General features: G+C 34.8%; 1 protein-coding gene across 1 annotated transcript in view; it reads left to right on the top strand.

Annotated features, from left to right (window-relative positions):
• Window positions 1–13,559, top strand: part of LOC149785699 (actin-like protein 6A) — a 32,927-nt gene extending 19,368 nt beyond the window's left edge. Inside the window, exons 9-14 of the mRNA XM_089979562.1 lie at window positions 2,764–2,825; window positions 4,607–4,721; window positions 5,974–6,054; window positions 7,794–7,889; window positions 10,755–10,841; window positions 12,787–13,559. Coding sequence (XP_089835688.1) covers window positions 2,764–2,825; window positions 4,607–4,721; window positions 5,974–6,054; window positions 7,794–7,889; window positions 10,755–10,841; window positions 12,787–12,867 — 522 coding nt within the window. The 3' untranslated portion in view covers window positions 12,868–13,559. The remainder of the gene's footprint in view (window positions 1–2,763; window positions 2,826–4,606; window positions 4,722–5,973; window positions 6,055–7,793; window positions 7,890–10,754; window positions 10,842–12,786) is intronic.
• The last annotated feature ends 12,602 nt before the right edge of the window (window positions 13,560–26,161 follow it).

Here is a 26,161-nt window from a genome sequence, read left to right as displayed (position 1 = left end):
TACATTTGGAGAGATTTGACTGTTACTTTAATATCCTTTAGTTAAAATATTCAGTAGATACTTTAATATCCTTTAGTTAAATTATTCAGTAGATACTTTAATATCCTTTAGTTAAAATATTCAATAGATACTTTAATATCCTTTAGTTAAATTATTCAATAGATACTTTAATATCCTTTAGTTAAAATATTCAGTACTTTAATATCCTTTAGTTAAAATATTCAGTAGATACTTTAATATCCTTTAGTTAAAATATTCAGTAGATACTTTAATATCCTTTAGTTAAAATGTTCTCTTGTTATGTTTAGGCTACATGAATGAAGACCATTTAAGAGAATCTCATATTTTTCATAGCAAACCAATAGTTTAGTGAATGATCCTGTCAGAGCTATTATTGTTAGATTATGGTATGGTACATTTTGCATCATCTGTCATGTAAAGCTCATTCATGGTTGCTGTTTACAACCTTTTCTCACCAACTGGTGAACAGAATTTGTTCAAATTTGAAAGAAAGTATCCTGGCTTGAAGTGCCTTCTAATTTGATGCCATTTTACTGTTAAATATGGTCACTGTTACAAAAAAAATAAAAAAACTTTTAAACAACTTCCCAAAAACTGCTGAGCAGAATTTTGCTAAATTTTATTGAAAGAATCCTGTCAAGAGCTTCTTTTGTATTTTTTATGACGCTGGCCTGCCATCAGATATGGTTGGCATTATTATAAATAAAACTGCCTTTAAATAATTTCTTCCACAAAAAAAAACAGCTGGAAAGAATTTGATCAAATTTGGTGGACAGCATCCTGTCTTGAAGTTCTTCCAGATTTGTTTAAATGATGCTGATCTATATTCAGACATGGCAGTCATCACTGCAAATAGAATATTTCAGCAAATTCTTATCAAAAACTGCTCAGCAGAAATCCCATGATTAATTTGAGTATCTAGTTTAGCCTAGTACTTGGTGCGCATAGTACATTATATATACTAATAATTATCGTGTATATAATATTGAAAAAATAAGTTTTGAAAAAATCCCTATCTACCTACCCTTATTTAAAAACCAGTGCAATGGGAAACACATGTTCTTTTTTGTTGTCCTTAAAAGACATACAGATGTAACTGAAAGTATCTTGGCTTGATTACCTTTCAGTTTGATATACATGGTGCTGTTAATAATAGCACAAGAACATTTATACAACTTTATTTACAACACTGCTGAATAGAATATGACCCACTTTCAGGGAAAGTGTCCTTTTACTACTACACAGACAATGCTGAGATGCTAATAAAGATGGTTGAAGGTACAAAACTGGACAAACTTTCAAATGATTGTTTTCATTGTATATACAGTCAACAGCATTGAAACAAATTTCAGTAGAAATTATCCCACTACATGTTTCTTGTTTGAGGAAAGCAAGGGAGGTAACATATGATAATATTTAGAATCATTGATTTTGGTGTTAATACTGAGTTCCTCTCTTTGCAGAAAAAATATAATTATTTTTTGTTGCATTAATATTAATCAAACAAGTTTTACAAAATGACAAAATAATACACATTAGGGATTATAATAAATGATTCACAATTTAAACTGAAGAAAAATATAACAGTATAACAAGTAACAATACATGTTTATAATAATTTGCTAATTTAATTGTATATACATGACTAATTTGTAAAATACCAATGAATTATTGCAATTTTGTGACTAAAGAGAGAAGAGTTTTGTTGCAATTTACTAATGCATCTAGGCTAAAAAAAACTTAAAGTATCTGTGATGTACTAAAATCTAATATATATGTTTATGTGTCAGAATTACTTTACATATGTCATAGTTCAGTCGATATAATTTGACTAAATATTCTTGCATGGAGGGTTTTTAAGTTTTAATTTGTCATCCTATTTGGCTGTCATTACTAAAACTCGAAAAATCTTTAAACACCTTTTCTCAAAAACACCACCCAGCAAAATTTAACCACATGATGCTGAACAACTGTCACTAAGGTCACTGTTACTAACAATAGAAAAACATTTTAACATCTCTGTCTTAAAGATATTTAGACGAAGATACAAAATTGGAGGAGCCTTGACATGGTTGTTTTCATAACATATGCAGTCAACATCATTGTAAGAAATTTCATAAGAAAGTACCCTACTGACTCAGTTTGGTCTTTGAATTAGGCTACTAGAGATATGTCAGACAGGTAAGCTATCTTAGCTTCACTTGAGCCTCTTGTTTTTTTTCAGTATGTGTTGGGTCTGAATATTTTTTTGCTTCTCAGTATAATTTAAATTATTCATGATGATTTTGATGGTACTACCAAAAAATGCACCCTCCTCTTTTTTACATAAGTTGGATCCAACTGCTAACTGCATAGACCCAGAGATGCCATCATATACTGTGCAAGTATGTCTTGTTATATGCAATTTGTTATTGCTAATCAGTAGAACAAACAACATAGACACACACTGATCTGTGAGACCATCATTCAACATTAGATCAGGGTCTGTGTTGTTAGATCTGACTTTTAAGCAAGACATACAGTAGCTTTGAATGATTCCATGTTATTCATCACATTAATCAGGATGAATCTTTATGTCTGTGAAATTTATTGTTTCATTGACTTCGAAAGTTGTTCATTCTTGCTTGTTTTCAAGAACAAATGTTCTTTTACATAGGTCCGTATATTAATCTGTGAGGACCCTTTTATATTAATGACATCCAAGTGTTTTATTGTCGTTGTCATGGTGATTTTTTTTTCCAGGATGTGCTTCAGGATTTTGCAGCATCGGTTCTTCAAGTGTCTGATACTCCTTATGATCGAAGGTAGGATTGGAACATACATTTTCTTGATAGGAACTCCATATGTTGCATACGATTTGAAGTTGTGATCCTTATTGAATTGAAGTACATATATTAGGAATAATCTCTTGCCATAAGACTCCCATGGACAGTGTTATAGTGAGATAGTGCTGTATTTGGAGTAATCTCTTGCCATAAGACTTTCATGGATAGTGTTATGGTGAGAGAGTACTGTATTTGGAGTAATCTCTTGCCATAAGACTCCCATTGACAGTGTTAAAGTGAGAGAGTGCTGTATTTGGAGTAATCTCTTGCCATAAGACTCCCATGGACAGTGGTATAGTGAGAGAGTGCTGTATTTGGAGTAATCTCTTGCCATAAGACTCCCATGGACAGTGTTATAGTGAGAGAGTGCTGTATTTGGAGTAATCTCTTGCCATAAGACTCCCATGGACATTGTTGTAGTGAGATGGTGCTGTATTTGGAGTAATCTCTTGCTATAAGACTCCCAGTGACAGTGTTATGATGAGAGAGTGCTGTATTTGGAGTAATCTCTTGCCATAAGACTCCCATGGACAGTGTTATAGTGAGAGAGTGCTGTATTTGGAGTAATCTCTTGCCATAAGACTCCCATGGACATTGTTGTAGTGAGATAGTGCTGTATTTGGAGTAATCTCTTGCTATAAGACTCCCAGTGACAGTGTTATGATGAGAGAGTGCTGTATTTGGAGTAATCTCTTGCCATAAGACTCCCATGGACAGTGTTATAGTGAGAGAGTGCTGTATTTGGAGTAATCTCTTGCCATAAGACTCCCATGGACATTGTTATAGTGAGATAGTGCTGTATTTGAAGTAATCTCTTGCTATAAGACTCCCATTGACATTGTTATAGTGAGAGAGTGCTGTATTTGGAGTAATTTCTTGCCATAAGACTCCCATGGACAGTGTTATAGTGAGAGAGTGCTGTATTTGGAGTAATCTCTTGCCATAAGACTCCCATGGACATTGTTGTAGTGAGATAGTGCTGTATTTGGAGTAATCTCTTGCTATAAGACTCCCAGTGACAGTGTTATGATGAGAGAGTGCTGTATTTGGAGTAATCTCTTGCCATAAGACTCCCATGGACAGTGTTATAGTGAGAGAGTGCTGTATTTGGAGTAATCTCTTGCCATAAGACTCCCATGGACATTGTTATAGTGAGATAGCGCTGTATTTGAAGTAATCTCTTGCTATAAGACTCCCATTGACATTGTTATAGTGAGAGAGTGCTGTATTTGGAGTAATTTCTTGCCATAAGACTCTCATGGACAGTGTTATAGTGAGAGAGTGCTGTATTTGGAGTAATCTCTTGCCATAAGACTCCCATGGACAGTGTTATAGTGAGAGAGTGCTGTATTTGGAGTAATCTCTTGCCATAAGACTCCCATGGACATTGTTGTAGTGAGATAGTGCTGTATTTGGAGTAATCTCTTGCCATAAGACTCCCATGGACATTGTTATAGTGAGAGAGTTCTGTATTAGGAATGATTTCTTGCCATAACACTCTTTGTGGCTTCAATGGACAGCATTATAATGTGAGAGAGTACTGTATTTGGGGTGATTGCTTGCCATTAGACCTCTTGTGACATGGACAGTGTTATAATAAGAGAGTCAAGTATCAAGATCAAACCCCAAATCTTTACCGTACTACTTATGTACATGAGCACTAAATTACTTAGTTTAGAAAAAACAACTTCTTGCATTGTTTCAAGTGAAAGAATGAGATGTGAGTAGACTTTTGCCAGCTGTTTCATGTGTATTTTCAGTAATGCTGAAAGCATGCCTACCATTCATTACGAGTTTCCAAATGGTTACAACATGGACTTTGGAGAAGAAAGATTTAAAATCTGTGAAGGCTTGTTTGATCCTTCAATGATAAAGGTAAGTGCAGAGGTTTTTATTTTAATTTTTTTTAATTTATCATACACCATTATTGAAAGTTGAATCATTGTTAGTGTGTTTTCATTAGAGAAGTACTTACAAAGTCCTGGTTTTGGAACTACTTGACAGAAATCTTGTTTATTGCATTAATAAATCGACATGTCTTGTTCCGGTTTCGACAGTGCAGTTAATTTGGTATGATTGTTGGGTCTCTGAATGGACTTTTGAATTTTCATTTTCATTAAATTGTTGGTTTCACATTTTTCTGTCATATATTTGAAGACCTAGAATTGTAACATCATGGTCACCATTATTAAATATACAAGGTTTTTTGTTTGACAAACTGCTTAACTGACCTAGAGGGCTATCAAGTTTGTAGAACTCATGCTGATCCATCATCAAATATGGGCGCCATTGCTAACAATAGAAAAGCCTTCACAATAACTGCTCAACAAAATTTGACAAAGCATTCTGGCATAGAAGGCTTTCATTTTTATTGGAGTAGTACCTATCTGTCATCAAATATGGCTCCTGCGGCTAACAATAGAACCACTTATTCACATTCTGTTTTTCTCAAAAGATTTTTACCAAAATTACAGAAAGTGTCACTGCTCCAGTGGCCTAGTGGTTAGAGCATCTGCCTTGGGTGTGGAGGATTGCGGGTTTGAATCATTCAAAAGACTTAAAAAGTGGTACTAACAGCTGCCTCGCTAGGCATTCTGCATTAAGAGGTTAATATTAGGATTGGTTGACCTGGTGTCAGGATAGTGTGACTGAGTAAGACATCATGTTACATGTCTGTAGCATGATGCCCCAGTGCTACACATCACAGTAAATTGCCACACTGCAGACATTGTAGCAATATGACTGATTTTTTTTAAAGCTATGTTAAAAATCCAAATCACACACACAGAGAAAGTATCCTAGTTTAAAATAGTGCCCAACCACCACTTAAAGTAGAAAAAGAGTTAGAACACTATCTAAAAAGACTGTGGAACAGAATTTGACCCAACTTTGATAGAAAGCATCTTGACATGTGGGCCTTTCAGTACTGGACAGATGATGCACTGTGTCTTCAGATAGTGATTAAGGAACAAAACTATAAACACTTTGAAACAGAACTGAAAGGGTTTTACACAGGAAGGACCCTATTGACTTATTGCCTATTGGTCTTGCATCTGGCAATTGGGCCAGTGTGAGAAAGCTGAGTTATCTCAAGCCTATTTAACTTCTTGTTTTTATTTCTTTTCAGGATGTTCCAGGCAACACAATGTTGAGCGTTGGTCATGTGGTGACCACCAGTGTTGGCATGTGTGACATTGATATTAGACCAGTAAGCTGAGAAAATTTGAAAGATACACTAATTAAGAAACTATATTTTTTTCATTGACAGACTAATCTGATTATTCCTATCCAGTCCCATACTATAAAATAAATCAGATAAATCCAGTAGTTGTATAAAAGGGTTTAATTATGAATGGCTTCAATAAATTGGTATAATCCTATCAAATGTGATCAAAGATAGCAAAGCAATCAAGCAAAATGAGTTCGTTTTGAAGAAGCAAGTTCCATAGTTTGAATTGAACTTAAGTTCCTGAATTGGCACTAAGAGATTTCCTCAAGAATGAGAAGTTTTACTAACAGAACAATTTTTAAAAATTCAAGTTTTGATGTTGACAGTAGTTTCACAAAGTAAATGTCCCTAGTTTTTGAAATGCAGGAATCTTGTTTTATTCAGAATCGACAACAACAAAAAGCAGTGGTATAATACATTTTTGCAGACATTTAATGGTTGTTGAAACTTCTTGCTAATGTTGTTAATGATCTTTCATTGGTTGAGTATCTTGAAAATTAAGGTAATTTGTCCCAAAAGTGAACAACTTCATTAGAAAAAACTTTTTATTGACAGATATTCCCAACACAGTTACAAAATGAGTATTCAGTCATTAGACAGCCTCCCTCTTGGTATTCTTCATGTCCAGTGGGGAGGCATCCCCTTCTTGTTTCTGAGATCCTTTGTAACTCATGCCCTTATAATGCAGTCTATGTTTGTGGACTCCATTGTGCAGGAGTTATCAAAGGAGAGGAGTACCCAGGTCCTTCATTTTTCCCAATATTATATTTTAAAAATTTGTAAACATTTCAGACACCATTTATGTTCTCACTTTTTCTGATCTGATCAAAAAGTATTCATATAGGAATGTTTTATCCATAATCAGAAACCGTGATTGAATAGATGACCATCATATTTTGAAACCACTTAATTATGTCAGTTAAAGCCACTGTTTTGCAAGCCTCCCAGCTTATTTTTTCTGCTTACTGTCAGGACCAGATATTGGCAGGTAATCAGATCTGATCTCTTCTCGGCAGGGTCACCATATCTATGCCACATGGTTGCTTATCTCAACAAATTTGAGTCATAAACTAGTATGCAGAGAAGACCACAATAATTCAGTGACATTAAGAATTGAACTATTTCCTTTTCTATGTTGAAGTCAACATATTTTAAGACTAGGGCCCATCAGTTCTGTATCACATTGCAGTTGTTGTGACATGTGAATATGCCCAAAAAGGGTAGGTTATTATTATCTAAAAAGATACCTGTCTCACACAACTTAACTGTTTTGCATAACTTTCTCCATTGGCAGTATATTTACATTAACACAAGGAAAGCGAACACTACAACTTCAACCAGCATTCTTAATATTTTAAAAGAAAACATGAAAACATTATGCAAGTGTTTTTTATTTGAAAGCAAGGTAATGCAACCTACTTTAAATAGCCCAATTCTGGCTGCATGGAACATATTGTGCACATTAGGACACAATAGAGATATTAGTTGTTTTAGACAAAATATTAGGGAAAAAATGATAATTTCATTTGTACGGTAATTATATGGACAGCAAGAAAAGTCTTTTTTTTATACTAAAACATTGGAAACTGATAACATGTCTGGATATTTAATTAGAATAAATAGGTAGATATTTACTTAGATATATTTAATTGCTTGACATGTTATGTCTTCCGAATAGATGAGAAGTTTTTCACCTATTCAGTTTCTTTCTTTTTTAGAGCTTGTACAGTAGTGTAATAGTTGTTGGAGGAAACACATTATTGAATGGTTTTACAGATCGTCTGAACAGAGATCTTAGTTCCAAGACACCACCAGTAAGTACAATTGATTTTTCATCAGCAGTGCCAAATAGTTTATTTTTGATGATCTTTTCTTCTTACTGTTGAGCGGGATTGACATAATTTGCATGTAAATAGTTACTAATAATGCTTTCAGTACACACAAAACAAAATTGTATTGTTTATTGATCCAGAAGTATTTAGTACTTTGTGCCTTCTTACCCACCGATATGAAGGGAGTGTGACAATACACCTGTTGAATCAGCAAAGATTACAGTCTATTGTGTTGTGTCATCCTTTTCTTCACAGGTTATCCAGGAGAAGAAGATTTGCATGAAGATTCATTGAAAGTCTGTAGGAATTTGCTGGGATAATATAGAACTGTGTGTTTTTATCTCACTTTATAGTAAAATATAAGTTTGTTTCCATGTCAGCAGTTTGCATACCCCAGCCCCCATATACACACACACACCTCTGTCCGTGTGGGTTTGAGTCTTAGGCTCTGCCTATGTGGACATATGAGAAAGCATGCCAGTAGCTTCCCATGGGTTAGTGGTTCTATCTTGGGTTCTTTCTCCACCAGTTATACTGGCCACCATGTATAGCCTATCATGCACTGAGAAATGGTGTTGAACCCTACAACAACAACAGACCTTTCTCATTAAGGATAGATTATTCTAAAGAGCCTCAGATTTTCTGAATTATTGCATACATAAATGACACAAATTGTAATGTCACCACAGATCTTAATGACAGCAGGAATTCTTAGACTGATGCAGTAGATGGTATCTAAGGGCAAAGCAGAAATATTTTTCATGGTCTAAACAATGGTGAGAAAACTAAATAGCTATGTTCCTGTATGCATTATCACATTCATCAACGAAGTTTTAGGCAGAAGAAAATTGGCTTCATATTGGGTTACACATGTCTTATTGACATATAGTCTACGGTACATGTATGGAATATTGGCTGATGGTTGTTATCATAGCATCCTCCGGATCAGACTTCGAGTTTCAGTTATCAGCATCGCTACATACCTTGTATCAGCCCCTTGTGACTCCACATACAGGTGTTAGACACTCTTCACAACTCTACGAGCTCTGCCAAGTCTCTCTTCTTGAGGTATTCCAAAAGAAAAATTTCAGAGCTAAGTTGGTGCTGTGTGCTGTGACAGGATTTGCCCCCGAGAGTCTTCATTACAGTCACACTGTTCCATAGTCAGAGGGCTCCCTTCACTTTGTTTGGGCCATTGCCAAGTTTCATGCATTCACAACTTTGTTTTTGACCTGCAGTTTGTGTCAGTACTTAAATGTGGTCATCTATTATGCCCATATATACTTCATACCCGCTTCCTACTGTGCATGTATGGAGTATCGGTCAGTGGTTGTTATCATAGCATCTTGAAGATCAGACTTATTGAGTTTTGGTTATCAGTGTCCTTATATATCTAGTTTCAGCCCCGTGTGGCTCCACATACAGGTGTCAAACACTCTTCACAACCCTACAAACTCCCCCAATTCTCTCTTCCTGAGGTATTCATATAGAAAAATTTCAGAGCTAGGCTAGTGTAGTGTGTTGTGACAGGATTTGCCCATGTTATGTCAAAGATGATTTTGTATGTACAATAAAGTTTCTTTTGAACCTATGTATTGTGTGTTATTTAAATTATAATTTAATTGATTAGGTGCAGTAATACACAATACATCCTTCTCTGACCCCTTGTTGGATCCCTCTTTGTCTACTATGGTTTCACTGCCCAGATATGATGTCATTGCAGCCAGTATATGTTAATAAGCTAGTAACCAAATTTAGATATGTTGTCATGTTGAACCAATCAGATGACTGAGTTGGAGCATGTGATCAGACATTGTGTCAGTTGGTTTGGGCATTCATACAGCAACTGGGATCCCTGTAGAGATGTGTGCTGTTCAGTGTAGATGCTGCATTTAACTTAACATTATTTGTGGAAAGAACCACCTACCATCCCTCCTTCCACCATGTTGTTTATTTGGGACATTTCTTGCATAGTGTACCATTCCAGCTCTGTTCTGAGGGGCCATTGCCAAGTTTCATGAGTACACAACTTTGCTTTTGACCCACAATTTGTATCAGTACTTAAATGTACTCAACTATTATGCCCATATATACTTCATACCCACTTCCTAAGGTGCATGTATGGAGTATCAGCTGATGTTTGTTATCATAGCAATCCTCAGGATCAGACTTGTCTAGTTTCGGTTATCAGTGTCCCTATATACCTCATATCAGCCCCCTGCGGCTCCACATACAGGTGTCGGACACACTTCACAACCCTACAAACGCCCCACAGTCTCTCTTCCTGAGGTATTCCTATAGAAAAATTTCAGAGCTAGGCTAGTGCAGTGTGCTGTGACAGGATTTGCCCCATTTTCCCAAAGATTATTTTGTATGTACAATAAAGTGTCTATTGAACCTGTGTGTTGTGTGTTATTTAAAGTCTACCAAAATGTGGCTTCATGGGGCAAATTTGCACAGTTAGTTTTGATTTTATGAACATAACAGACAAGTAAAATATAAATGTTTTATATATCAGTAGCAAATATATTGTTAACTTTACAATGAAGTACTTATCCAGGTATTATAATGCATCAGTTATGTTGTTCATGCATCTAATCTGTCAAGACTACCATCTTGTTGCAATGTATCGGTGATCATTGGTCTGCAGAATACAGAAACTTGTTAACATTTATGATTTAAACCTTCATGGAAAGTAACAAAAAGGTTATGATGTCTTTTGTCTTTGTTGAGTGCTCCAAACACTATTTTGGCCATGGGCTTAACACAGGAGAAGGTATTGTGTTCCAATACTTATTTTGGTACCAAATTGTAAAGGTATATAGATAAATTTATTATCTCTTGCAGAGTATGAGGCTGAAGATTATCTCCCCTACAGGAAGTGCTGAGAGACGTTTCAGCAGTTGGATAGGGGGTTCCATTCTGGCCTCTTTGGTAGGTTAAGCGGCACATTGATTTCATCTCCTTTTTTTAGCAACTTATTTAAATAGTTCACCAGAAGCCTAATGCAGTTATTTTACCAGATTATTGATAAATACATTACTTTATTTTTGTCTCATATGCATTAGGTTACTATAAGATGTAAGTCACATATTTTTGTCTCACATGCATTAGCAGACTGAGACATCTATTTATTTTCTCTCAATCATTAACAGACTGCGAGACCTTGGTCTCTTTTGTCTCACGTTCATTAGCTTACTTTAAGACAGGTTTTACATTTGTGTCTCCTATTCATTAGACAACTATGAGACATTTTTTGTTTTCTGGAATGCCTTAACATAAAGTGAGACACAAGTCCTTTTTATCCCACATGCATTATCAGACTGTAAGACACAGGTCATTTTGTCTTGCATGCATTAGCTTACTTTGAGACAGTTCAAACTTTGTATGCCTATCATGCATTAGCATACTGTGATGCATAGGTCTTTTTGACTTGCATGCATAACAGATCTTCTGACATAGGTCTTTTCTCACACATACATTACCAGATAGTATAATGTTTTTTTATTGCAGTGAAAACTGTAAATATTTTGTGTTAAAAGTGTTTGAAAATCATGTATTAGATATTTGCCATAACAAATTTGTAATATGATAGTGACTTTGGATGGCATTTTGAGTCAGGTTTTTTAAAATTTATTCTGTCAGTGAATGGTGAGACAGAGTTTTGTTGTCAATAATGGCATGCTGTGAAAATCATGTGTAAGGGATTTTAAACATATCTTTTGCATCAGTTGCTGTGTTCATTTGAAAATTTTGGATGATATTCCTGTCATTTGTATCGAAAAATGTTAGGGATTCCTGTTTTACCAGTGTAAGCAGAAAGCTGACACTATCATTGTGAACATGTTATGGTGCTATATTAGGGGTTTTGAAAGGCAGTCACATCTTTTACATTAGATGCTATTTTCAACTGAAACTTTGAGTGTCTAAAGTTTGTACCTTAATATTCTAGTTGTTGCTGTCTTGCATAAGCAGACCACTATGTCATCGTATCATTATTCCCATGCAAGACAACATACAGAATAGAATCATTGTTTTTGGAAACGTGTCACTTCGTTTATTATTTACTTGGTTAATATTTCATTAAGTTGCTTTTACTGTTAGGTTGACCATTTCTATAGATTTTCTTTTAATTAAGTGTTCTGGAGAAAATCTTGAGCATAGAAAGTCCATGCTTTCAATTTTGAATGTTCTGTAGATAGGTCCATTTGGATGCCTTTGTAATACATCAGGTGAAGTTTGATGAAATCATTTCTTTTAATCCATTTTTCAATTGAAATAATCCAAATTATCATTCTATTTCATTCATTCAAGATAAGATACAATAATGCCAGAGTTTGAATTTTGCAGATGTATTTTTGGGTTGACACTGTTATTGTGGTATAACTCAATACACACTTTTCTGGCAATACTTATTAGTGTCTACTTTGAAATATGATACAAAAAATTCAGTTGTGAGTTGCATACAGGTAAAATCAAAACAGATGATACTGAAGCGGAATGACCTTCAGTTTAATTCTAATAAAGAATTATAAATGAATTGGACTAATCACAATCACTAGCTTCCAGTGCTGCAAAAGTGTATTCCTTATTTGAAACAATTCTAGCAAACAGTTTGGAATAGGCAAATAGTAATTTGTGGCATACTGTAAAGTGGCCTTTCAGTGCAAATGATATTGAATAATTTATGCAGTGCAATATCATTTTCTTGTTATAGACTAATAATGTAAAAGTGATGTAATGTGGCACTTTTCCATGATATTGTGAGCTGATAGTATGTATAATGTTAGTCAACCAAATATTGTCTTTAATTATTTTGTATTATTTTAAATTTTTTATGGTAAAAATTAAGTTTTACTGTATTTCTGTTTCATTTCAGGGCTCCTTCCAGCAGATGTGGATATCTAAACAGGAATATGATGAAGGTGGCAAGACTTGTGTGGAGAGAAAATGTCCCTGAGGTGAGGCAAGGATCAAGGGAACAACACTGCTCAAAAGCAAAAACTTTCTTTCCACAAAATTCATGATGGATCACATTCAGAAATGGATACATAAACATCCCACTGCAAGTACTCAGTGAATTTTATATAAAAAAGCTTGCAGTTGTTCAAATGTTTTTCATGACTGAAGGAAAAAGAAGGACAATGTTACCATGAAGTTTATGACCTGTTATTTAGAACTGTAATGAATTACACAGCATAATTTGAGAGGACACTTAAATGTCAATATTTGATTTGTCATTTCCAATTCATGTTATTAATGAAGACAAGACTTGTCACTGTTGTATAAACCTTATAATTAATTTTTTTATTGTCCATTGGCATAATTATGTGAACATGTATACACAGTACAAAATATTTTGAAAAGTAGTTTTAGTACTAAACTTTCATTTTAAAAAGTTCTCAACTCATTTTGAATGTAACAGTAATTTTGTAAATTTTCACAAAGAGTCAGTGATAGAATTTTAACCAGTCAGGTTGAAAGAAATGGAGCAAAACAATCAGGGAATTTGTGCCAAACCAAAGTGATCCTTTGTTTTTGGCCAATATACATGTATATGTGTTCATACCAGTCATGTAACAGTGTTCATAATATCAATGCTTGTCATTTACTGTATGTACCACAATAAAGTTACTCATTTCAGCATTGAAATCATCGTATTTCTTAGTCTCTTGCAAGTTTTCTCACTGATTAATTTGCTATTAAAAATATAAAAACTTTTTCCACCGTGATAAGTGATATTGTTTTTGATGTGAACTGATTCAGTACTAACATTACACTGACCATAATCATAATTTGTTTCTATTTACAATCAAAGCTTTCCAATAGGAGTGAAATGGGCAATCTTCCAGCAAATTTATTTGATATTACACCGCTCCCTCGATAACTCACGCCTGGATAACTCGCGATCCCACTTATAACGCTGTGTCCGTCTTGGCTCCTGATTTTTTCCAGAGAAAATGTATTTAAAATATCTTTAAAATATGCTGAACATGAAAAAGTTACATAAGAATTGATAAATTAAACCTTGATACATTGCTCGTTTTATCATCGAAAATGGTGATTAATGCCCGTAAAAATATAATCCATACTTTGAAATTTGCAAGTTCTAAAGAAGAATTAATTTCAGAGATCTCGAAAATGCTTAATTACACGTATTTGGACACCAATTTTTGATCTGGGACACAGAAAATCACTGAGGCGGGAGTCCTCCGTACGCATGTAATAGGTGCGCGGGAAAATTCAAAGATTTGCCGGTCCTGTTTTAGCCACCTGCTTTGTGGGAAAATGTGTTGATCCGTTAACTGTGCTGATATTTACAATGACAGAATTCAGTGACTGAAAGACTCTTTGATGTACTGTTGCCATTTTATAAGAGTACATAAAAAAAAAAAAAGAACATGATGCAACAGCTAGGCGGCTAGTTCAAAGGCTTTGACTAGAGGCCGAGTGAGAAAATGTACTGATATTTAGTGATTGAATTCAGAGGCAGAAAGACCCAGTTTTAAAATCCTAGTGAGACCTCTGTTTAAAGATATCATATATTATGTAAGTTTTTATGATAAATAGTTGTCAGTATACTGTAAATAAACAGTCTGGTGAAATAGCGATCAATGAAAACTTCTGGTAAATGCTAACAGGTAGCAACAGAGAATGAAATAAACACCAATTAAACATCTTCCTGTGTCAAAGTCACGTTCTAATCCTTTAATTCCGTTTCAGTGTAAACATTATAATCACAACATATTCTGTTCATTGAAAACATAAAAAGAGTCAATCGACCGTCACATCGAAACCCGTGAGTACTTCTGTGAGAACCTAATTACATGTACATGCCGGCTTTGTTTTGATCAACAACTTGGGGAAGTGTTTGTTGCATTAAAAAAAAAATCAATTACAAGAGACCTCGGGCGCTGGATTAAGGGTCTTGGAGCTGCCTTTGACGTAAAGCAAAACAGTAACAGAGACCACAATGATGATAGTGACTTTGAATGTTTCAGTGAAACTGATGTCATTAATGCCGAGGCCGTTTGGGAGAAATTCGTACAGACTCATGGTCCTGAGATGGGCGTTTCTCTCGATGATATGGAGGAGTGGATTTGTGCTGACAATGATTGCCCCACAGCCGAATACATGTCAGATGAAACTGTAATTATTTCTATAGCGAACAAATTTGCAGCAGAAGATGATTCTAACTGGAGTAACACAAGTGTTGAAAGTGATGAAGACGCAGATGTTGCACCCCCCCCACCACTCTGCACAGGAAGCAATCAAATATTTTGATATTGCCATAAGGTGGCTGGAGACCCAAAATGTTGACTACATAAAGCTCATGCAGTTGAGAAATCTGAGGGATTTTGCTCGGCGGCAGAGAAACCAAGAGTAACACACACACACAAATATAACTAATTTTTTCAAGAAGTGAATTGATATTTGTCAAGCGTGGCACAAACGGCAAGTATTGTTCTAATTTACGTTGTTTTAAATTTGTAGACCAATTAAATATGTTAGTACTGATTAACCCTTGTTTTTTTTTGTTTTCCATTTTACTTCTATCACATTCAAATCTATTTATCTATCTATCGTTCGATCAACAGTTTCTCGAAAAGAGTCGATCTTTTGTATATAAAAAAACGTCTAATTTGGATCAAACAATAAAACTAGAATGTATCCAATTCAACATAAAAATTAGTGACATAGTACACAATGTGTGAAGTGGTACACATGTTAAGCGAACGGAAACCACGTGGAATAATGTTTTCGATGATCGCCTCAATATACTGTAATTTATCCTGAAATTAATGTTGTCCTATGAGGAAATAATAAAGTACACCGTTATGAAGAGATATTTATTAACAGTTAATCTCAGAACGATTATAAAGTGAGTATTCAACAGTATAATCTGCCTACCCCCCCCCCTTTATTTTTCCGTTATGTCGTCAATCACTTTATTGGTTTTGGGCTTATTTTATAGGTCCCTCGATAACTCGCGCCTCACTTATAGTGCGGTCGATGTTTCTGGACCCCAATGTGCGCGAGTTATCGAGGGAGTGGTGTATTACCTATATATCTTCTTAGCAACATCAAAGTTTTAAAATGACTATAAACTTTCTGAAGACAACAAAACTAATCAGTGTTCAACCCATTATGGGAAAGAAGGTGTCCATGAAGCATGAAATGTTATTGAAAAGTCTATTTTTATAACAAAGGATCGTGAAATATTGGTCACAGTGACCATTCTTATGTTAGATGTAGAACATTTATGGTAATACCAATACGTAAAATCTCATTTGTATAACCTTCTTTTGGTAATAGCCTAGGGAGTATATTAAATGTTCGTCAAAGTGATCTAATTCTTGAGACCATGCACATAAACTCAAGATGTATATGTCATGTCTGATAGTTACTAGTGTGAAATTTACAGTTACAGACAAACATGACTGTTGATAAAGATGCATGTAATGTAACAATTATGATTAAACATCATGTCATCTTTAAAACTGAACAGGAACAAGATAAATCAGATGGACTTAATATACAGAATGATAAATAAAGACAAAGCAATTCACACTTTCTAGCTCACCTCAGTGTTGGCACATATAAAAGCACATACATGTACACAGTCTTACTGCACCTCAATCTAATATTTTTAGATCCCAGACAACAGTTTGGAGTGGGTTTTAGCACCTACTTCCTGGGTAGGGAACTAGTGAGGATAACTTTTTTTGAGATATGTACATTAGTTTTATATTCATGGTTTAAGTCTTTGCATCTAGCTCATGTGTTTTACACCCTGTACACATACTTTTTTCTTTTTTTTTTGAAGTCATGAAACCTGATGTGTGGATGCATCTGGATGAGTGCTTCATCCTCGTCACAACAAAAGTTGCACATTATGACACATATTCCATGTTATGTTGACTTTGGTTCCATTTTTTGTTTAAGGCTTTATTTCTTGAGCTCTGTTCATTCTGGATACATCAAGCTAAATGACTGTAGGCATCAATCTTAGTACCACACTTGAGACCAAACAACTTCACTTTGACATGCATTTCACAATTTACTGGCTTAGGTTAACTTTTCACATTTTACTGGCTTAGGTTAACTTTTCACAGTTTTCCTGGCTTAAGTTAGCTTTTCCCATTTTACTGGCTTAAGTCAGCTTTTCCCATTTTACTGGCTTAAGTTAGCTTTTCCCATTTTACTGGCTTAGGTTAACTTTTCCCATTTTACTGGCTTAAGTTAGCTTTTCCCATTTTACTGGCTTAAGTTAGCTTTTCCCATTTTACTGGCTTAAGTTAGCTTTTCCCATTTTACTGGCTTAAGTTAACTTTTCCCATTTTACTGGCTTAGGTTAACTTTTCCCATTTTACTGGCTTAAGTTAGCTTTTCCCATTTTACTGGCTTAAGTTAGCTTTTCCCATTTTACTGGCTTAAGTTAGCTTTTCACATTTTACTGGCTTAGGTTAACTTTTCCCATTTTACTGGCTTAAGTTAACTTTTCCCATTTTACTGGCTTAAGTTAGCTTTTCACATTTTACTGGCTTAGGTTAACTTTTCACAGTTTTACTGGCTTAAGTTAGCTTTTCCCAGACTTAAGTTAGCTTTTCCCATTTTACTGGCTTAAGTTAGCTTTTCACATTTTACTGGCTTAGGTTAACTTTTCACAGTTTTATTGGCTTAAGTTAGCTTTTCCCATTTTACTGGCTTAAGTTAGCTTTTCCCATTTTACTGGCTTAAGTTAGCTTTTCACATTTTACTGGCTTAGGTTAACTTTTCCCATTTTACTGGCTTAAGTTAGCTTTTCACATTTTACTGGCTTAGGTTAACTTTTCCCATTTTACAGGCTTAAGTTAGCTTTTCCCATTTTACTGGCTTAAGTTAGCTTTTCCCATTTTACTGGCTTAGGTTAACTTTTCCCATTTTACTGGCTTAAGTTAGCTTTTCCCATTTTACTGGCTTAAGTTAGCTTTTCACATTTTACTGGCTTAAGTTAGCTTTTCACATTTTACTGGCTTAGGTTAACTTTTCACATTTTACTGGCTTAAGTTAGCTTTTCCCATTTTACTGGCTTAAGTTAGCTTTTCACATTTTACTGGCTTAGGTTAACTTTTTCCATTTTACTGGCTTAAGTTAGCTTTTCCCATTTTACTGCTTAAGTTAGCTTTTCACATTTTACTGGCTTAGGTTAACTTTTCACAGTTTTACTGGCTTAAGTTAGCTTTTCCCATTTTACTGGCTTAAATTAGCTTTTCACATTTTACTGGCTTAAGTTAGCTTTTCCCATTTTACTGGCTTAGGTTAACTTTTCCCATTTTACTGGCTTAAGTTAGCTTTTCCCATTTTACTGGCTTAAGTTAGCTTTTCCCATTTTACTGGCTTAAGTTAGCTTTTCCCATTTTACTGGCTTAAGTTAACTTTTCCCATTTTACTGGCTTAGGTTAACTTTTCCCATTTTACTGGCTTAAGTTAGCTTTTCCCATTTTACTGGCTTAAGTTAGCTTTTCCCATTTTACTGGCTTAAGTTAGCTTTTCACATTTTACTGGCTTAGGTTAACTTTTCCCATTTTACTGGCTTAAGTTAACTTTTCCCATTTTACTGGCTTAAGTTAGCTTTTCACATTTTACTGGCTTAGGTTAACTTTTCACAGTTTTACTGGCTTAAGTTAGCTTTTCCCAGACTTAAGTTAGCTTTTCCCATTTTACTGGCTTAAGTTAGCTTTTCACATTTTACTGGCTTAGGTTAACTTTTCACAGTTTTATTGGCTTAAGTTAGCTTTTCCCATTTTACTGGCTTAAGTTAGCTTTTCCCATTTTACTGGCTTAAGTTAGCTTTTCACATTTTACTGGCTTAGGTTAACTTTTCCCATTTTACTGGCTTAAGTTAGCTTTTCACATTTTACTGGCTTAGGTTAACTTTTCCCATTTTACAGGCTTAAGTTAGCTTTTCCCATTTTACTGGCTTAAGTTAGCTTTTCCCATTTTACTGGCTTAGGTTAACTTTTCCCATTTTACTGGCTTAAGTTAGCTTTTCCCATTTTACTGGCTTAAGTTAGCTTTTCACATTTTACTGGCTTAAGTTAGCTTTTCACATTTTACTGGCTTAGGTTAACTTTTCACATTTTACTGGCTTAAGTTAGCTTTTCCCATTTTACTGGCTTAAGTTAGCTTTTCACATTTTACTGGCTTAGGTTAACTTTTTCCATTTTACTGGCTTAAGTTAGCTTTTCCCATTTTACTGCTTAAGTTAGCTTTTCACATTTTACTGGCTTAGGTTAACTTTTCACAGTTTTACTGGCTTAAGTTAGCTTTTCCCATTTTACTGGCTTAAATTAGCTTTTCACATTTTACTGGCTTAAGTTAGCTTTTCCCATTTTACTGGCTTAGGTTAACTTTTCACATTTGACTGGCTTAAGTTAGCTTTTCCCATTTTACTGGCTTAAGTTAGCTTTTCCCATTTTACTGGCTTAAGTTAGCTTTTCCCATTTTACTGGCTTAGGTTAACCTTTCCCATTTTACTGGCTTAAGTTAGCTTTTCACATTTTACTGGCTTAGGTTAACTTTTCCCATTTTACTGGCTTAAGTTAGCTTTTCCCATTTTACTGGCTTAAGTTAGCTTTTCACATTTTACTGGCTTAAGTTAGCTTTTCACATTTTACTGGCTTAGGTTAACTTTTCCCATTTTACTGGCTTAAGTTAGATTTTCCCATTTTACTGGCTTAAGTTAGCTTTTCACATTTTACTGGCTTAGGTTAACTTTTCACAGTTTTACTGGCTTAAGTTAGCTTTTCCCATTTTACTGGCTTAAGTTAGCTTTTCCCATTTTACTGGCTTAAGTTAGCTTTTCACATTTTACTGGCTTAGGTTAACTTTTTCCCATTTTATGGCTTAAGTTAGCTTTCCCCATTTTACTGGCTTAAGGTAGCTTTTCACATTTTACTGGCTGAGGTTAACTTTTCACATTTTACTGGCTTAAGTTAGCTTTCTGCATTTATCTCATGACCATATAGACTATGGCATCCAGTACACATACTGCTTTACCTGGAATCACGAAACATGGTGCAGGGATGCATTGTGATGAGTAACTATGCTCTCATCACAAGAGAAGGTCACTGTGACCCATACTGTACTCTTCACTGGCATTTGTTCAGTTTTCTGTTTTTAACTTTGCATACTTGAATCAATAAAACAGATGATTTTATACATCTCTGTTAGTGCCTCAAGAATGTTGGAATTGATAATATGCATCTGTTAGCTCCACACTATCTGTTAGCTCCACACCCTTACAACAAAGGAGCTCATAAATAAAATATAATAACATTTACAGATGAAAATCGTTTATTCAAAGGATATCCAGCTTGAATATAAGTACCACTACCATTACTACTACTATTAAAAATACTACTACAACTATTACTAATAATAATAATAACAGTATTAATAGTAATACTAAAAGAATGTCCATCTGCCTATTTTCTTTCTAGTGGAAACAAACATGGGGGGGGGAGTTGGCACTAGCCATAAAACATATCAAGCATACAGTATATTCAGACCAAAACAATTCTGAAATAAATAAAACTGGAATGTAACTTGTCATAATGGATGACACAAGAATTTATGATATAAAACCAAAATTATGACAATTAATATATAATAGGCCAAGTTGTTTCTTTTTATATACTGTTCATAAAATTAATTTCTGGCTCCATCCCTACAAGAACTGATTATATGGAATTCGCATACTCTGTGTATCATTATAGACTAAATATGACTGCCAAAGTCAATACTTGCAAATGTATGAAAAGCACCCAAATAATGAGACTTTAGGAGACTTTATGTCAGATATGACAATTTGGTGAATGGTCTAAATCACTTCAAATGCTGCCATAAAAGGCCCACAATCAATTCAACTTCAAATTCCTTTGACATCAAGATCTCACAGACATTGTATTGTATGTAAAAGACCATATGGGCATAAAAATCATCTTGTTAATGTCCCAATATGTGCCATAACCCAGTCTTTGGTAGAGTGTGGTATTGATATAATGTCCCAATATGTGCCATAACCCAGTCTTTGGTAGAGTGTGGTATTGATATGGTGGCGTTCACCAGATAATATGTACTTTTGAGAGAGTGACGTATGTAAGGTGAAGTAGTTCGCATTTAAAACATGCACAGTGGAGAGAATGTTTGCAAACCTCTATGCTACATTAATTTAATGTGGATGATATTTCTTTTGGATGTTGTACTTTTGGAAATTTTACATGATTTAAGCACACTGCTAACTAAAATGACTGCTCCCTTGTGTTAAAAAATCAGTCTGAATTAGTCTAAAGTACACTATACATAGCAGCTATTAAAATAAGGAAAATGAATTTTGCCAGACTAGACAGTACCAGCTTCTGAAAGTGCAATGAATGAATTACCAAATATATAAAATGTAAAAAAAGTTATCGGCTCTTTTTTTATACAATTTACCTCTGAAGTTCAGGAAGTGAAAATGACCAAGTAGAGCTAGCACTTTTTTGAAAGGTGCACATTTGAAGTAAGGCCAAGCTGTATACTCTATAACCCATAGTACACCCATCAATCATACACCAAAATAAAGGGAATTAAAGGTTCTTTGCATTATACCTAAGATATACAAGGTCTTTTTTAAATAGCCAGTATAACCAGTGAGGAAAGCCGGGGATATTCTTTTTCTTTAAAATCCTAACCCTATGCAAAATGCGAAACTGTATAGTGCCACCTATAATGTCCCAATATGTGCCATAACCCAGTCTTTTGTAGAGTGTGGTATTGATATAAAGTTGAATAGTAGATGTTGCAAATTCCATTTGGAAATCTCCTACTTCACTAATAAATCCCTGTGATCTATCACTGCAACAAAAGAGTTTAAAAACTTTTCAAGATTAGATATTAAATCACTTTTTCAAAATGTGCATGAGCTAATTAAAACAAAGCCATATCTTAACTTTGATGTTCCTTCTTCCTTATCCGATGATGACTATTTCCACCTTTTTTGGCTTGAAAATAAATCAATTCCTGTAACCACATAAGGTTTAAATCCTGGCAGCTGATACGAGGTATATGGGGACAAATAACCGAAACTCGATAAGTCTGATTCCAAGGATTGCTATGATAACAAACATCAGCCAATACTGCATCCATGCACCATGGGAAACGTGTATGAAGTATATATAGCCTAAAGTATATTCAAGTACTGACAAACTGCAAGTTATGAATGCATGAACTTGGGCAATAAGCCTGAGAACAGAACTGGAACAGTATGCTATGCAGGTAATGCCCCAAAATGAATGACATGGTGGAAGGAGGGGAGGTGGGTGGTTCTTTTTGCAGATAATTTTTTAAGTTAAATGCAGCGTCGACACTGAAAAGTACACATCTCCACAGGAATCCCAGTTGCTGACTGAATGACTCATACAACAGACAATGTTTCTTCACGTGCTCCAGCTCGGTCGTCTGATTGGTTCTACCTGAAAATATCTAAATTTAGTTACTAGCTTATTAACATACTGATTTCACTGACCTCATGTCTGGCAGAGTAACCATAGTATACAATGAGGGGCCCAACAAGGGGCCAGAGAATGATGCACTGTGTGTTACTCAAACTATATTTAATCAATTAAATTACAATTCAAGAGAACAACTTGATGAATGAGTACAAATTGTACCTCAAGATGGATGCATCCACTTGGGAAATGAATGAATTCCCAAGGATATCAGTTGATAACCTGCCCTTATATCACTATGGGCATTTATCAAGTCAAACAGGCTCCAAAGTATAAAAATGATCATCTCGCAGAGGAGGGGCATTATGGGGTTATGGCATGCATGGATTTTCCAGGTCTGTTACATGTAAAAATCCAGTCTCGCCACTCCAAAAATAAAATCCATTCACTGTGGATCTAGTACAAGCTGAAATATTCCATGGACTCCATCAAAGGACGGTATTTTACCTGCAATGTTGGTGCTTGGATTGTTGGGTGTTATGCCCATGTATCTAGTTTCCTATGGCTGCAAAAGATGGGTAAATGATGAGTTGACAAAGAAAGCATCACTAACTAGTCATCTTAAGGATGCATCATCTATTCCAGAATGTGATTATGACAATGGGGAATCAAATGAAGAGTTGTTTTTAATACACTGTGATCACTACTTTCATCAGTAGTCATCTGGCTCCTTTTATGTTTATATGACAAAATGATAATTTTCTATAATTTGAATTGTCATCCATATCATGATGTTTCCATTATTATGGCATCTTATTTGTGTGATATTGAGGATGAGAGAATGATAATACATAACAATTGCTAGATTAAGGCCCTCATCACTGAAAAAATTATAGTACCCCACCCCCACTACAAAATGTGAAATATAAAAACAAAAGCAAATATCAGAAGCTAAAAAAGGCAGGAAAATACCAGTGCTACCACCATTCCAAATCAAAATACTCGTACATGCAAATCCAAATGGTCATACATAATTCATCCAATTTTATTATCAGCAAATAATTTGAATTTTTTCTGGTGCCTTAAGCTTGTGCTTAGTATGCTTAACGGGTAATCTGGCAATGTAAATACCACATTCAAATGAATACAGAAAGGTATATTTTTAAGACATACTCATTAATAATTTGACTTTTTATGTCCTAGTTGGCCTGAAATAGTTTATTTTTAATGCTTTTTATTCTCTCTGGTCACCTCCCAGTAATCTAAGAGGGGTCCAATGTTAAATACACACACAAAATGGCAATTACAGTAACAGTTGCTCATCTCAACTGTACAGATGACAGGAGTGTATCACCCCCTGAGTCATATTGTGGGTGGATGAGTGGGACGTTACAATCATCAGGATTTTCAATTAGTTTTGGTTAACTGCTACCATTAGGTAATATGTGTTTAGTGAGTGCGTTTCTTTTATCAGCTGCATCGTTGTCTCTTGACTTCACAGATTTTCATTTTAACACTTCCTTGAACCTCCAGTTATATAGAAAGCCTTACGGCAACATATTCGCATGATTTTTGCATAGGAATACAAACAAGTATGTCAGCCTACATGTATAGTATACAGTACTTAAAATGTTTATGCACAAAATTTGCCTTCAAAACCTGTGTCAAATTATAATAGTCAATGTAATAATGCAACTAGCTTTACTTTAATGGTACATGTGAACACATATTCATATAACATTATTTTATTAGTTAAAAGTTTTCTATACGTTTTTGAATTTCTTCATTGCCCCAATCGCGGGATCCAGTTTTGAGTCACTACAAATAATTGAATATAGGCCTACATGTACATAGGAGGAGAGAGAGAGAGAGAGTATAGTCATATATAGTTACTTTAAACAATGAAAAGGTCGAAAAATACTTACTTTGACTCATTTTTCATCCAATTTTATGTGCAAACTTGTTCCCAAAAATTCATTGAAAGTTGCATTCATTCTATAAATCCCCGAATCTTGCATGATGGAAATCACCAGCTTTGTAGACTCTAAGTGCTGGTAAATAGCATTTGCAAAACGAATAATAAAATGATTGTGTTTCCATTTGTTCATTATAGGTATACGTTCTTTATAAACATGTACATCCTCTCGCTTCACAGACAACTGTATGCAGTCATTGCATTGCAGTATTCCCACGCTAGTTTAAAAATAGATGCAAAAGGTCTAGAGAGTACAATACCTATAGTCTGTTTCTGTCCTGCATTCTCCAGTGCCATGACTATAGCTACCTCAAGGGGTGTGGAAGACAATTTTTTTCTTCGTTCTTCTAAAGATAGAAACACAGCAGAGTGTGTTTTTTATATAGCCATTAAAATATAAGGATAAAAGAACATTTGTCATTTCCAGTGAAGGTAACAAACCCATGTATTCGGCAAAGAAGCAAACATAAGGCCCCTGTTAACGCCTCCTTTACAGTCATATTCAATAATATCAAATAATAATTTAAATAATTCAATAGCATTAAACATCATTTAATAATATTAAATAATATTTTATTGAGGAATAGTTTTTGTATTTTATGATTAAGTATCTTTTTGTCAACGTATTTTAGAAACAGTTTTCAGTTGACATACAAGTTCGACATTTTATTTTTGTCAATGATGGACCATTTTGGAATAGTTTTAGAAACTAAACTTTATATATAGAGCTTTATAACCTCTAAATTAACAAAAATGCAAATTTGAAACTGAGTAATGAATAGATCATGGTAAAGCATTATCTGTGAGAAGTTAATGGAAAAGATGACTACTTTTCATGTCTTTTTATAGTGTTTTGACACCCTGTAACCATGGCAACGGACACGTGAACCAAAACTGATGTCAGAAATAAATGTTAATCACCTCGTGTGTACAGTATACATCATATAAGGACATTTGGAGAGGGGGCAGAAAACAGCCCTTATTCAATATAGTCCTTTGTTTAAAATCATGCATATGAAAAGTCGTTGTCACAACATTAAGTAATATCAGTAGAGGTATTGTAGTACTTGTAGCGACATCTGTATTAAGGTGTGCAAGACAACTGTTCACGTCTGGGTTCTTCAGTCTGACATCAATGGCTATTAAACTAAATTTTATTGGCACGTTGGATCATCAAACAATCGTTCTGTCATAGCCTGAACCTTGCATCAAGGAAGCTTTACAAATATGTGTTTCAAATAAGGGCTACCTACAAAACCCAAAATGGCTGATTCCCAGCGTGGTTCATCTTCAGACAAAGGTTTCATTTTGCAAATACTAGCTGATGATAGTGATGATGAGAATCTTTAAAGTTATGAAGTATATCAGAATATTGGAGCTGGGAAAGTGAGTCTGAAAATGGTGTTCAATACAAGTCTGATGTATGTACTGGATGGACAAAAACATATTGCGCCCTGATTCATGTGGTGTAGGATGGCCTTGCAAGCTCGAGCATCCTTTGCCACATACACTCGGGACCAATATTTTTCAATACTCAGTCAATAACCTATACTTATTCATTGGTAAACTTTCCAGATTAATATACATTTCATATTGTGACAGGTTATCCTCAGCTGGTTAATTGTGTGTTATAGTACACGTGAATGAGTATAGGAATTTAGTTCACTGCATGCATTTCATGTGAGACCTCAGCTGTGATGGTTAATCAAGACATCAGGCATGAAGTATGCTTCTGATGGTGGCTGTCACTCAAAGGTTTCTCAAATTTATGGCTTTCACCCAGTGAAATGTGGCTTCTACGGGTG

This window comes from Sinohyriopsis cumingii, chromosome 13, assembly GCF_028554795.1.
Source record: "Sinohyriopsis cumingii isolate HCF-2022 chromosome 13, ASM2855479v2, whole genome shotgun sequence".
Taxonomy (NCBI): Eukaryota; Metazoa; Mollusca; class Bivalvia; order Unionida; family Unionidae; genus Sinohyriopsis; species Sinohyriopsis cumingii.
The sequence above is the reverse complement of the archived record's forward strand: the minus strand, read 5'-3'. Positions and strand labels throughout refer to the sequence as shown.